The sequence below is a fragment of the Selaginella moellendorffii genome, unplaced genomic scaffold (genome assembly GCF_000143415.4).
Source record: "Selaginella moellendorffii unplaced genomic scaffold, v1.0 SELMOscaffold_25, whole genome shotgun sequence".
Lineage (NCBI taxonomy): Eukaryota > Viridiplantae > Streptophyta > Lycopodiopsida > Selaginellales > Selaginellaceae > Selaginella > Selaginella moellendorffii.
Window position 1 is genome coordinate 1492180 of NW_003314286.1, and position 13002 is coordinate 1505181.

General features: G+C 47.3%; 3 protein-coding genes and 1 pseudogene across 3 annotated transcripts; 1 reads left to right on the plus strand and 3 right to left on the minus strand.

Moving 5' to 3' along the window:
- Positions 1–68: 68 nt before the first annotated feature.
- On the plus strand, positions 69–4445 carry LOC112347880 (annotated as a pseudogene).
- On the minus strand, positions 4012–4819 carry LOC112347968 (polyvinylalcohol dehydrogenase-like). Its single transcript, XM_024679778.1, has 3 exons — positions 4798–4819; positions 4447–4678; positions 4012–4387 (listed from the first exon to the last, which is right to left on the minus strand). The coding sequence occupies exons 1-3, from the start codon at positions 4817–4819 to the stop codon at positions 4012–4014; spliced, it is 630 nt and encodes a 209-aa protein (XP_024535546.1).
- A 746-nt stretch (positions 4820–5565) lies between these two features.
- Positions 5566–6319, minus strand: LOC9636766 (heavy metal-associated isoprenylated plant protein 24). Its single transcript, XM_024679446.1, has 2 exons — positions 6121–6319; positions 5566–6047 (listed from the first exon to the last, which is right to left on the minus strand). The coding sequence occupies exons 1-2, from the start codon at positions 6124–6126 to the stop codon at positions 5679–5681; spliced, it is 375 nt and encodes a 124-aa protein (XP_024535214.1). The 5' UTR covers positions 6127–6319; the 3' UTR covers positions 5566–5678.
- Positions 6320–6535: 216 nt separating this feature from the next.
- Positions 6536–8405, minus strand: LOC9637409 (cytokinin hydroxylase). The gene is made up of 5 exons (XM_002974796.2): positions 8120–8405; positions 7827–8053; positions 7524–7774; positions 7089–7473; positions 6536–7027 (listed from the first exon to the last, which is right to left on the minus strand). The coding sequence occupies exons 1-5, from the start codon at positions 8385–8387 to the stop codon at positions 6599–6601; spliced, it is 1560 nt and encodes a 519-aa protein (XP_002974842.1). The 5' UTR covers positions 8388–8405; the 3' UTR covers positions 6536–6598.
- Between the last annotated feature and the right edge of the window lie 4597 nt (positions 8406–13002).

Genomic DNA, 13002 nt, shown 5'->3' on the forward strand with positions numbered 1-13002 from the left:
TCACTGGCACTGTGAGGTGATTTTATATTTCTTCCTTCTTCTTTGCTTCTAGGGCTTTGTTTCTGGGAGCGAGAGCGAGAGAGGAGGCGAGAGGCGATGGCTGGAGCGCCTGGCGATGTTGCCGAGCTTCCTCCGCGCCTGGCGATCATGCTGTTTAGGAATCGAGTCCTGCTCCCGGGAGCTGTGGTGCGCATCCGATGCACGTCGCCGACCAAGTAAGCGCTTCTTAGGCCATCGCGTAGAATTTGGGAGCTAAAATGCGGGCGGTTTGATCGTTTTTCTCCCAGCGTTAGGCTGGTCGAGCAGGAGCTGTGGCAGAAGGAAGACAGGGGATTGATTGGAGTTTTGCCTGCCAGGGATTTGCAGCAGTCCGATCCGGCGTCTCCGCCTCCGCCTCCGCCGCCACAGCAGCAGCAGCCTCCCCCGACTCAAGGCAAGGAAAATGCCAAGGAACTGTTTTGGGAGTTACCTGTGTGTTGATTGTATCTCCAGGCGATCGAGGTGGAACTGCGCTTCCAGATTTCCAGCAATGCCTGGGAAAGCAAAATCAAGAGCTCGTGCAATGGCATCCCCGGTAAGAATTCCAGAGTGTTTCCTGATGGGTCACGTAAGAATTTTTGTAGGGGTGTAGCAGCCCGAGCTTTGCATCTCTCTCGTGGCATGGAAAAACCAAGTGGTCGGGTTACGTACACCGTCGTTTTAGAAGGCTGGTGTAGGTTCAGTCTCAAGGACATGAATGCTCGGGATTGGTCAGCTCGATATGACAAAAGCAGGTAGCTGATGAGGCGCAGCTGTTTTACTGCTTTGGTTTTTTTCTTGTAGAGATGGAGCAGGCGGAAAAAGATCCAGAGGTGCAACTTCTGGGACAACAGTTTAAAGTTGTTGCTAGCGAATTGATCTCTGCTTTGGAGCAGGTATTCTATCGGTACATGTTCTCGAATTGCTGATTGTTTGACGTCGTAGAAGCAAAGAACTGTGGGCCGCACGAAAATATTACTCGAGACAACCTCTGCCCACAGGCTTGCGGACATCTTTGTTGCAAATTTTGAGAACAACTTTGAAGACCGGCTAGCTATGCTAGACGCCGTCGACTTAAAACAGCGACTTGTGAAAGCGACTGAAATCATAACGCGCCATCTTCAGGTTCGTGCTGACTTTCGAGTTAAGCATCCAATTTAAACTCGTGTACTGTCTCTAGACAATCAAGGTAGCCGAAAAGATATCCCAGAAAGTGGAAGGAAATCTCTCGAAGTCTCAAAAAGAGTTTCTTTTACGTCAACAAGTACTGTATTACTTATGATCCGCAAGTTTGCTTTGTCCCTCATGCCGCTTTACAGATGAAAGCGATCAAAGAGGAGCTCGGTGATAACGATGAGGACGAAGATGATGTGGTTGCTTTGGAGAAAAAGATGCAGAATGTGGGAATGCCGGCAAACGTATGGAAGCACACACAGAGAGAGCTGAGGTAAGATATAATTGTGTGTCTATTTTCAGCTGAAATCTTGCTGCTTGCCATTTCATAGGAGGTTGAGGAAAATGCAGCCTCAACAGCCAGGTTATGGAAGCTCAAGAGCTTATTTGGAACTCCTTGCTGAATTACCATGGCAGATAAGTAGCGAAGAACGTGAACTAGATCTTGTTGCAGCAAAGGAACGGTTGGATAGCGAGCATTATGGGCTGGGAAAAGTCAAGAAGCGGATTATTGAGTATTTGGCTGTACGAAAAGTATGTAAGCTATCTTCAATCTTCTTTCCTTTCTAACTAATATTTTTGACAGTTAAAACCCGACGCGAGGGGCCCTGTCCTCTGCTTCGTAGGTCCTCCGGGTGTAGGAAAAACATCCTTGGCGTCTTCAATTGCTGGAGCTTTGGGAAGACTTTTTATCCGCATTTCATTGGGCGGAGTGAAGGATGAAGCAGACATACGAGGTCATCGTAGAACATATATAGGAAGCATGCCGGGTCGACTGATCGAAGGCATTAAGGTATGGATTGTTTAAGTTTTTTATTCCTGATGTTTTCATCATATTGCCAGCGAGTGGGAGTCAACAATCCGGTCATGCTTCTGGACGAGATCGATAAAACAGGTACGGATGTCCGTGGTGATCCGGCATCTGCTTTACTGGAGGTCTTAGATCCGGAGCAGAATAGGACGTTCAATGATCAGTACGTATAGTACCTTCGCTTTGGTCATGCTTTTAACTTGTTTCTTTGCAGTTACCTCAACGTTCCATTTGACTTATCCAAAGTGGTTTTTGTTGCCACGGCCAATAGGATTCAACCAATTTCACCGCCTTTGCTTGATCGCATGGAAGTGATTGAGCTACCTGGATACACTTCTGAAGAAAAGCTGTGTATAGCTATGCGACATCTCATTCCTAGAGTTTTTGATCAACATGGCATAACTGTGCAGCATTTAAAAATTCCAGAGGTATAAACTGAGTTTCTGAAATGCTTGGTTTACCATTTCCGTGTTTGTAGGCAATGGTGGAGCTTATTATTCAGCGTTATACTCGTGAAGCTGGAGTTCGTAATCTAGAAAGGCATTTGGCAGCCCTTGCAAGAGCTGCGGCTGTCAAAGTTGCAGAAAGAGAGCATTCCATCCATGTTGCTCGAGAAGTTCAAGCTCAAACAACTACTACTACAGTGGAAGCATGTGGACGAGGCGATGGTTGAAACAGTCCTTGGCGTAAGCTATACAATTTCCTTCTCTTCTTTTTCATTGTCACTAAACTATTCTTTCTCTACAGCCACCTAAGTTTTGGCAAAGAAGCGGCTGAAAGAGTGTCCACTCCCGGTGTGGCCGTGGGCCTTGTCTGGACGGCCGTTGGTGGTGAAGTTCAATTTGTCGAGGCCACGGCCATGACAGGGAAGGGTGATCTCAGCTGGGAGATGTTATCAAAGAATCTGCTCAGATTGCTCTCACATGGGTATGTTTACAAAAAACTTTCGCTTGTATTCAATTGTTTAAACAGGTGAGAGCACGAGCTGCCGAGTTGAAGCTTGCAACTGGCGCGGAAAGAAGTTTAATGGATAGTCGAGATATTCATATCCACTTTCCAGCAGGTGCTGTGCCGAAGGACGGCCCTCCGCCGGTGTTACGCTTGTGACGGCCTTGGTGTCTTTCCTAGGGAAGAGATGCGTGCGTGCTGACACCGCAATGATTGGTGAAATGACACTACGTGTTCTCGTGTTACCAGTAGGAGGAGTGAAGGACAAGGTAAGCTTTCAGTAATTCGCCTGCCTAACTTACGAGTGTTTCCTCGCAGATATTAGCTGCTCATAGGTTCGGTATCAAACGTGTGATACTTGGAGCCGGGAGTTCCTCCAAACGCAGGAGCCAGTGGAGCCCGTGAGTATCCCGTTCCAATAAAGCAACACCCGTGCCCGACTGAGAGCCCTCCATAGACCGTCGAACCAGTGGTACGTTCCCACAGTATACGTCCACTCTCTGCGTCCAGTTCGAGAACATGACCATCGTTGTCGAATGATCCGCAGAAGACCACACCGTTGGCGACAGTCACAGGCCCGTATGCTCGCGAACCGTGTGCATTCGCAGTGGACCATTCTATTCTTCCAGTAGCGGCTTCCATGGCCACCCAGCCACCAGCGGTGGTGCTTTCTCCGGAAGGAACGAGCTGGAACGTAGCACGGTCAGAGTTTGCGATGTTGGTGTATACTCGATGGTTGTCAGTGGCGGCTCCCCAGATCGCTCCACCTACAGAGCCACCAGGTCCGGCAGTCTTCACAAAACAGGGAAAACAAACGCAAGGTGACCAAGAAGAACAGGCTAGATATCAACAGGAGCTTGAGTTACCGTTTCCCAGACAAGGCTGCCGTCGTCTCGATCGTGAGCCCAAACAATGCCGCTCTTCTGACCGGTGACGACGATATCTTGGAACTTGTTCTTGGAGTAGCGGCTTGGGATCGTGAGCAGCATCGGTGACTCTCCAAAGTCGTAGTCCGGCCCAGGCTCAGGCGCTGGTGGTGGATTTGTGTCACAAGCAAGCCTCTATACGTCGTTTCCTCCGAGCCTGTTACGCCAGAGTATCTCACCGTCGGCCATGTTCACGGCTACAACGGTGTCGTCGCAGACGCCGCGAGGATAGCAGTCGCTCGAGTTGGCGTTTCTGTTGAGGCAGTCCTGGACGTCGCTCGGGATCTGGTAGAGGTTCCCAGTGCCAATGAAGACGAGTCCTCGCTTGGGATCGACGGAAGGACTGCTTCCCCATACCGAAACGCCATAGAAACCGGAGTTTTCAGGAACCATGTCAGTTCTCCATCTTCGTTTTCCATTTTTGAGGTCTAGTTTCTGAAAGCTTCCCTGGAATGTGCAGCAGGTTGCCTCCACAAGCTCTTGGCGCGAAGAGATACCAACGTAGAAAGCTCTGCCAGAATTATAGGTACTCAAGAGCAGAGAAAAAGAAAAGAAAGGAAGTTTGCTTACCCGTCGTATGCTGTTCCTGACATGGTGATCCTTGCCCGGGCCGTTTCATCCAGATCTTCCGACATCCACACCAGTCTTCCACTCTTACGGTCTAAAGCAACAACTCTAGCGGGACCGAGCAAACCATATAGCAAGAGGTCCTCGGTCACAGCAGGTGTCGTCCGCGACAAAGTGGCAACTCGCGTGATTTCTGGCAAGTTGACGCGCCAGAGAAGTTGTCCTTGGATGGAAACTGCGAAGACGAACCCGTTCCACGAAGGGAAATAGACAACGCAGTCGTAAATCGCTGGTGTGGCTGAGATGTCTGCGCCAGCGTCAAAGCTCCACCTTTCGCTTAAGTGAGGCGCGCGCCAGACGCTGATGAAGTGCTCATCCTCTGCAAAGCGACGATTCTTGAGGTCTCCTCCGTGGCTGATACATTCGCCCGTCTGGAAAAAAAAAATGTCAAGGCAAGCTTATTTTCCTTTGTTTTGCTCTTTGTTGGACTACCTGACAGTTGGATTCCACCTGCAGCAAAGATTGCGGCATCACGATCAACAAGAATACGAAAGAGTTCTTCATGGAGGGGGACTTGCGACTTTGCTCGAGAAAGAAATCTCAAGGTATGCTTTTCTAATATTTCTCTTTCGCGTGCTGGGTTTAGACAAAGACTTTTTTTCAGGCCGTGCAACACTCTGTTTGCAACACAAAGACTTTGAAAGAGCACCACACAACGAGCACTCTCGGCTTTCAAGTGCGGTAACTTCGTGATGCTGGTAGGCAATGGATTGATCCTTCCAGTGTTCTGCTCGTTCGTGCTTGGCATCGTTCCAGTCTCGATCGTCCTCTTGTACTGCTAGTGCTAGCTGGGCGTAGCTTGCATTTTCCAAGTCTCAAAAGTAGAATCTTTTGCATTCTCCCTTTTGCTCATGAAACATATTTTAAATGTGTTTTTTAATAATGAATATTTTTCATAGTTATCTCCCAGAGATTGCTTGGGCCCTGGATGGAGACCATGCCAGCGTGAAACTTTCTTTCGTGGATATCTTCTTGGTCTTTTCTTGCAAAGACTGGTAGCAATGGCGGTGGGCGATCACCAAATGCGCGATAACTACATGTAACCATGACACCTCAAACAGTTCGTGGAATCTTGAAAATTCGACATGCAAGCGTGCTTGCAACCAGGATCTTTCCCCTTGGATTTCAAAACTTACATGACCGACCAAAACTTTACATGATCGAGCTCAAAAACTTTACATGATCGAGCACGCGGAATTGGGGTTCTCTGCGCTAAACATTGTGGTGATGCTGTCGTCGCGTACGGGCGGGCGAAAGCGCTGCTCGTATCCATAGTCATGATCATAGAGCTGCTCCTCGTACAGCGTCGCCATTGGCGTGTAGATGGCGACCTTGGGATCGTAGAGATGGGCCGGCCAAAGCTCCACGGGCTTGCCCGCCCTGCGCAGCCGCTTGATGATGCGCTTGGGGTCTGCAGTGCCCGTGATCGTCACCTTCTGAAGCTGCCGATCGATGTCGATGCTGTCGATCCCCGGCATGAAGAGCGCTCGCTTCACCAATCGCTCGCAGCGGTCAGAGTGCATCGGTACTCGCAGCTCGATAAGCTGGAAAGGAGCAGAAGAGAGAACGTCAGATTCTTAGCGATTCTTACAAGATCAAGAGTTTCACGGAACGTACCCCCATGTATTACAACTAGAGCTAGACGATCGGTTCCTCGCGTTTCAGGACAAAAGTGCTGCAATTTAGAAGAAGAAACGCTGCGATAATCCTTGATTCTGGGGGGGACGAGGAGCTAAACAACTATGATCCTTGACGTGAAAGCACTGGAAATGCTTTTCGATCTATGGAAAGAGCTCTCCACTCATGAATTCCCAGGCAAGAAATATGCTCTGTTGTGTGTGCTCCGTGTAGAGATTATAAAGACAGACACTGGCAACTGGCGGTTCCCCGACAGACAGTTGCCGGTTTGTAGGCGGCACGTAGGCAATTTCGAAGCACCCAAAGTCTTTGGAGGTATGTGGCGCAACACTGTTAAAGATACGAAACTTGTGATCTAGAATCTCACAACCAAGGCTCAAAAAAGAAAAAAAAAGAAAAAAAAAGAAGATTCTTTTCCAAAGCCTATTAACAATTAACTTATTGTGATGACAATGCCTTAGATCTTTTGGACTAGCAGCTGGATGCCAGTGAAGGACTGGATCACGATTTGCACCGTGGGGTTGTGCCGGTAGTTTGGAGATAGCCGGAAGGAGAAATTTTGCAGCAGCATTGCGAGGACGACCTTGGCCTCCATCACCGCGAGTCCCTGCCCAATACACACTCGGGGGCCGAAGCTAAAACCAAGGAAGGCGTTTGGATGCTTGCATGCCTTCGTCGTCCCATTCGCAAAGCGCTCCGGCCTAAACTCGTTCGCGTCCGGTCCCCACAGCTCCGGGTCGTGCTGGAGCGACAGGATGGGAATGGTGATCCCCGTCCCTCGAGGAAGCTTGATTCCATTGCTGAGCACTGTGTCGTGGGTGCTCGCTCTGTTCATCTCCCCGGCAGCGGGGTAAAGCCTGAGAGTCTCAAGGATTATCATACCAACCTGGAAGAAATGTGACATTCTTGGGAACTGGAAAGAAGAAAAAAAGAACTTGAGAGCTTACCACTTTGAGCTTGCTCAGAGTTTCTCCATCGTCCACTCCATTGGGAAAGTGTTGCTGGACCTCGGCTCTGGCTTTCTCTTGCCAGTCCGGGTGTGTTGCGAGCAATAAGAGCGCCCAGGCCAGTAATGAGGAACTCGTTTCGTGGCCAGCGAGGTAGAAAGTCTTGCATTCGTCCACTATAGCTTGCTCGGGAAACTTCACAGACTTACCGCCCGTTTCACCTTCCTCGAGGATCAAGCCCAACAAGTCGCTTCCATATGGATGAGACGATCTCTCTCCCAGCTTAGCAGCGGCGATTCTTCGCTCTCGGATCAATGACAATAGAGTGCCATCGATTTCTCTGCGTAGCTTCCATATCTGGAAGTTTAGCTTTGTAGGAAGATACCTGTGAGAGCTGACTGCTATCGATTAAACACTCAAAGAATGGTTTTGTACCTGAAGAATGGTAGCCACGAGTTGTGGAAACATCTCACCAGCAGCACTCCCAGCAGAGTTAATCCTTGGAAAACTCGCTCGCCTTTCTCGTAGTTGCTACCAAACGAGGTGTGGGATATGACATCAGCCGCCAGCCTTTTGAGGTCTTGTTGGACTTCCACCTCGGTTTCTAGTCCTTCGGCTTGCCCCACGCGCCTGCTCCACTTCTCCACCAGCTTTTCAGTACATTTTGTCATGGAAGAAAGCATTGCCTGGAAGAAAGATAATAAAAAAAGTGAAAGAATCGAAGTTAGAAAAGACCACCTTGAGCCTCTCCGTGTGAAAGGCAGGAGAGAGGACGCTTCTGTGGTGCGACCATTTATTTCCATTCAATCCAACGAGACCGGCGCCGATGAAGTCCAGCACAAACTCGAGCTGCTGCTCCGATTTTTCGAATTTGTCGAACTGCTTGGAGAGAATCTCTCGGATGGAGTCGGGGTCGAAGACTACAACCCTCGGTTCGCTCAGCCACCGTACGAGATACGGTTTTCCTGCGCGAGAAAAAACGCAGTGAGCAAACAAGCAAGCAAACAAGCAAGCGGAACAAAGAAACTTACCGTATAGCTTGGACCAGGCAGCAACGTCGGGGCTCACATGAGCAACAATGTCGTGACTTATTCCATCCATGCCTTTGTTCCTCACGGCTTCTCTCCTGAATAATATCTCCACGACGTTTCCAGCCAGAAAGATTGGAGGTGGTCCTTTGAGCCCTTGGCCGCGGAGAGCCGCTTCCAACTTCCTCATGTGCCACAATTTTAGCCCGCTTCGACAAATTCTCTCCAGGAACACGCAGATAGCGAGCGCCAGAGCCAAACTTCCCCACATTTTTTCCTTCCCTCCTCAACTCAGCTGTTCCCTTGGATTTTACACTGGTGGATTTTATTCACACCGCCTACTATTGGTCCACGTGTATTATGAGTGTGAAAAAAAACACAGGCATAGAATATTTTACGAATATCCAATCGTTATACCCTGGATGGGGCATCATGCCCATAGAAATGACCCATGCTATGTATGGAATGGAGCCATTCATGGCCCATAGACCCATTCATCCCATGCATTCTACCAAGTTGTTAATGTTGCAAACCAAATGGACAATCAACTAAATTGTTTATCTAGAGCAATATGTTCTCACATCTTGCTCTTGGTGTTCATGGCAAAAGAATTGAATATCTTTTTTTGGCACACCTCTTTTAACATAGTGCTCATAGCAAGCATAAGTGAACTCCATTTAGCTCCATTGCAAAGCCATGGATATATATTATTTGGAGTTATGTCTTTAATGGATCCCATTGAGTTTATTTTTTGTTGCAATTGATTTCTAGTGTAGCTTTCTCAACACTTGAGTTTTGTATTATGATGCTTAGAAGATTTGCATATGACTCAAAAGTAGATTGAAGTCTAACCAATTCGATGAATTGGTGGGGCTCATACTTCAATTGTGTACTATGCAAAGGTGCATAGTGTTGATGTTTGGACCTAGAGTTCTCTCAAGAGGAGCATGCTGAAGGAGATTTGAGAATGTGGAAGTTACAATTGCATGTAGTAACATTCAGGATAACAATAGACACTTTCAACATTTTTCAATTATAATTGTTTCGAATTGGACCTAGAGTTCTCTCAAGAGGAGCATGCTGAAGGAGATTTGAGAATATGGAAGTTGCAATTGCATGTAGTAACATTTAGGTGAGAAGAGCAATGACAATGGACAATATTTTCCAATCATAACCGTTTCAAATTTTAAAATTTGTAAAAAGGGTTTCCAAGCATGGGGCAAAACTATCCAATGTATGCCATGCACTGCGGCCGAAGAACTAGAGTTTTCAGGGATTGGAAGTTTGTGCTCACTTTGGTAAGAGTAAATTTGTAACAGCTTCCTATATGGTCTAACCCTTTTGCAATATTTGAGGTTTTTAGGTTTCCTTTTGGCATGGCAAACTGGAGAGGATTCTATGACTTCTTTGAGGAACAACAATGGATCCAACAGGGGATAGGACCGAGGATTCTATATGATGCCTCCTCCTCTCAAGGCTCGACAATCCCTCCAACAAGGCAGCCCAAGACTACTTCTAATCTTGTGCCAATCACCAAGGGGAAAGGTCTTGCTAAAGAAAGCGCTAGTGAGGGATATATTACTGCTCGAGATGCAAGTGAGGACGAGTTCACAGACCCAGAGGGTGATTTTGGTTCTACCATGAAACAGGTTGAGAGTTCCTCAAGCGAGGATGGGCATCATGTACCACCCAAGCTCGATAGTTTTGACTCAGAACCTAAATTGGGAGTTGCTTTGGAAAGCTATAGTGATTATCCTTGGTGAGGCAAGCATAAGCCAAAAGGGTACCAAGGGCTGCAAATGCCTATAATGGGCATTTGTGGAATACTTTGAATATTCTTACCTTTAACTTTGCCAATGAACTGGAAAGAGTCTTTTTCAAAGTGTGAAACATATTTCAAGATAATTATCTATTTTTATTGTAAAAGTGTCTACATTACTTCCACAACATCAACCCAATCCATACAAGTTCTCTAGATTTTGGAGTGCCTAGTGGATCTTGTGTTTGGTCCACTCCTTTGACGGGTATGTAAAGGGAAGAAAACTTCTCGTGTGCATGTGGAGAACCTGGGAAATTGAGTAAATGATGTACTCTGTCTCTTAATTTGGATCCAAATAGGCTCTCTTGGTTGGAACTCTGGAGAATCAACTGCAAAGTGATGGAACTTGGATAACTCTTTCGGGCTCATATCTATAAAATGTTCAAACATACAAGATTTTTAGTTGTTTGTGAAAGTAAATAGTTACCTCGAATGATGTCTACAATCCAGCTGCGAAATTTTTCTCCAAAGTCCTGATCAAAGATCAGGTAGTTGATGAACTCCACGGGAGGAATGATCGTCCTTACTCGGAAGACCTGTAACAAAGCATCTGTCCCAATGAGTGAAAGCCCACCTAGCAATGCTGGACTCTTGTAAGGCCTCTGATGAGCTTCCATGCGCATTGAGTGTTGGAAGCCATCTCGGAGTAAGTTTCCCACTACGTTTGGCTTGATGAATAGGTAACACCAAACCACCATAGCCACACATGCTTCCACAGCCTACTCATAACCTTCACCAAGTTCGGTGAGTCTAAACTCAAGCACTACATTGTAGTCAGTAATTGCAGGGTTCTCTAGGATGGAATCCACAGACTTGCGCCGATCGCCCTTCTCCTTTAGGTTTGATGCACCTCGCAATTGGTTGAGTGCATTCCAGATATGCGGCGCGCATGCCTTGAAGTCCATCTCATATAGTCCTCCTCGGGCAAGTCGTCGGTCATCCTCGTTTGGAACCTCTCCAGCTGCAATTGCTAATGTTGCAATTGTACACCCGTGAGATACCTGTGCATTACATTTGAATGCTTGGAATAGCAACCATCCCACAAAGATAGCTTGTGCATATAGAAATGAGGAGCATATAAAACTTGTGCTTTAAACTTAACTTACCACATCCCGCTCTTCTTGTCGCAATGTCCTAGAATACACTGGCATCCTGGGATGCCAATATGTGGCTCCTTCTTTAAGCACAAATAGTCCACGCGTCTGTAACACAAAGTTACTTTAGTGAGCCAAGTGAAAATTAGACTTACCAATCCTGGAATCTGGTGAACAGCCTCCCTAATGGCTTTTGCATATGGCCCACCTGCATCTATTGTGGATTCCTCCCACACCAAAGCTCCTCCAACTCCAATTCATAGGCAATCCATTGCTTACCAGAATGCGAAACGGCCTCAAACATGTACGAGCAAGTCTGTATCGCCAAAGCATGGCTTTCTCAATGCAAAAACGAGAAAACTTACAATACAGTGTTTTAGTAGTGTCAAATAGTTCTCTCAATTATTGTGCAGCCGCCCAATTCCTACGTAGGTCCCTGCACAAAACCATAAGATGGTACTAAGTGCTAAGAAATAGATACACGTACCTCTTCTCAATGAACCATGCTATTGTGAACTCAAGAATTGAAGAAGGCACATTGATATTTACTTCAGTAAGGAGCTGTTGGATTGTGTTGTCACAAAACACATCCTCGTACTGTGCTTCTGAAAGGCCAAGCTTAAGGAGAACACTCTCCCAATCTTGCCAATGAGGCATGGCTTGGTTGAAAAGCACGCGCCGCAGAAATATTTCACCGCCAGCCCAATGGAATTCAGGGTGTCTAGCAATAACGTCTAGCATCTCCTCGTCACTTGTGCTCTCCACGCCAAAGCAACCAAGAAGCTTGTGTTTCAGCCATTGCACCTGTAAGAGAACTTCAGCATCCCCCTGTGCCTTCACCTCAAGGGTTGTGGTGGCATCCTGTAAGGCAGAAACTTCCTCATGCTGCAGCATGATGAAGTTGGCATTATCCTGAGTGGTTAATTGAACAGCTTCATTTAATGCATTGGTGGCATCAATCCATCTTTGTTGACGCTCCAACAATCTACATGCAAACATTAGTTCAATTTTGAATGGCACAATTTTCAATTATCTTACTCTACTGTAGAAAAGTTGTTAAGCAACTCCATAAGAGTAAACGGAGTGGAGCTACTTCCCTCTAGAAAGAGGGGTGGAGGCACACCATGGTCTTCAAGGCCTCCGCCATCACTGTCATACACTACCATTGGCTTATCTGCACTCAGAAATTAGAAAATGAAGAAAATATTAATTTATGTTAATGCTGTAAGCTCCTGAGTTTGGACTTCCCGGGAGGTCACCCAGCCCAGTACTATTCAAACCCAAAGACGCTTAACCCCAAGTATCCCAAGACCCTTAACCGATTGGAAAAGGGGGTGCACTCTTGTTCATGGGCCCTTTCCCTCTATATTTGAACCCCATGGATCGTCTCTCAAGTCGTTCCCTTTGGTTGCTTACAATCCACCACGCTTCCCTGCAAGTTCACGCCCTCGTGAACGGAAGCTGAGAGCTGCAGCTCTCCCGAGAGCCCCGCTCTCTTGACACCCTACCCCTCGGGTCGAGCCCAGCGGGAGCAAACTGGACCAGCCAGATGTCAATCAACATGTGGTGTGATTCCCTTAGCCAACCAACAGAGTCGGACCCGAGACCTCTCTGATACCAAATGTAAGCTCCTGAGTTTGGACTTCCCGGGAGGTCACCCAGCCCAGTACTATTCAAACCCAAGGACGCTTAACCCCAAGTATCCCAAGACCCTTAACCGATTGGAAAAGGGGGTGCACTCTTGTTCATGGGCCCTTTCCCTCTATATTTGAACCCCATGGATCGTCTCTCAAGTCGTTCCCTTTGGTTGCTTACAAATGCTTCTTACCGGCTGCATGGCCTAGAGCCACTATCTTTGGTGACAAGGATGTCTCCGAAGATCCTTGGTGCAGTTTATCCCCACCATCACCTTGTTCTTCGACTTCGCTAATGTCTATGTTGTCTTGTGTGGGGAGAGTTTCTTCTGGTAATGG

What these genes read in the sequence shown, in the direction of transcription:
- LOC112347968 (XM_024679778.1), bottom strand. Translation starts at nt 4,819, where the DNA reads ATGAGCACTTCATCAGCGTCTG. An exon ending in GAGCACTTCATCAGCGTCTG is followed by an intron (nt 4,679 to 4,797) that starts GCGCGCGCCTCA and finishes TCGTCTTCGCAG; the next exon opens with TTTCCATCCAAGGACAACTT. An exon ending in TCAGGAACAGCATACGACGG is followed by an intron (nt 4,388 to 4,446) that starts GTAAGCAAACTT and finishes TAATTCTGGCAG; the next exon opens with AGCTTTCTACGTTGGTATCT.
- LOC9637409 (XM_002974796.2), bottom strand. Translation starts at nt 8,387, where the DNA reads ATGTGGGGAAGTTTGGCTCTGGCGCTCGCTATCTGCGTGTTCCTGGAG. An exon ending in TTCACACGGAGAGGCTCAAG is followed by an intron (nt 7,775 to 7,826) that starts GTGGTCTTTTCT and finishes TCTTTCTTCCAG; the next exon opens with GCAATGCTTTCTTCCATGAC. An exon ending in CTCTGAGCAAGCTCAAAGTG is followed by an intron (nt 7,028 to 7,088) that starts GTAAGCTCTCAA and finishes CATTTCTTCCAG; the next exon opens with GTTGGTATGATAATCCTTGA.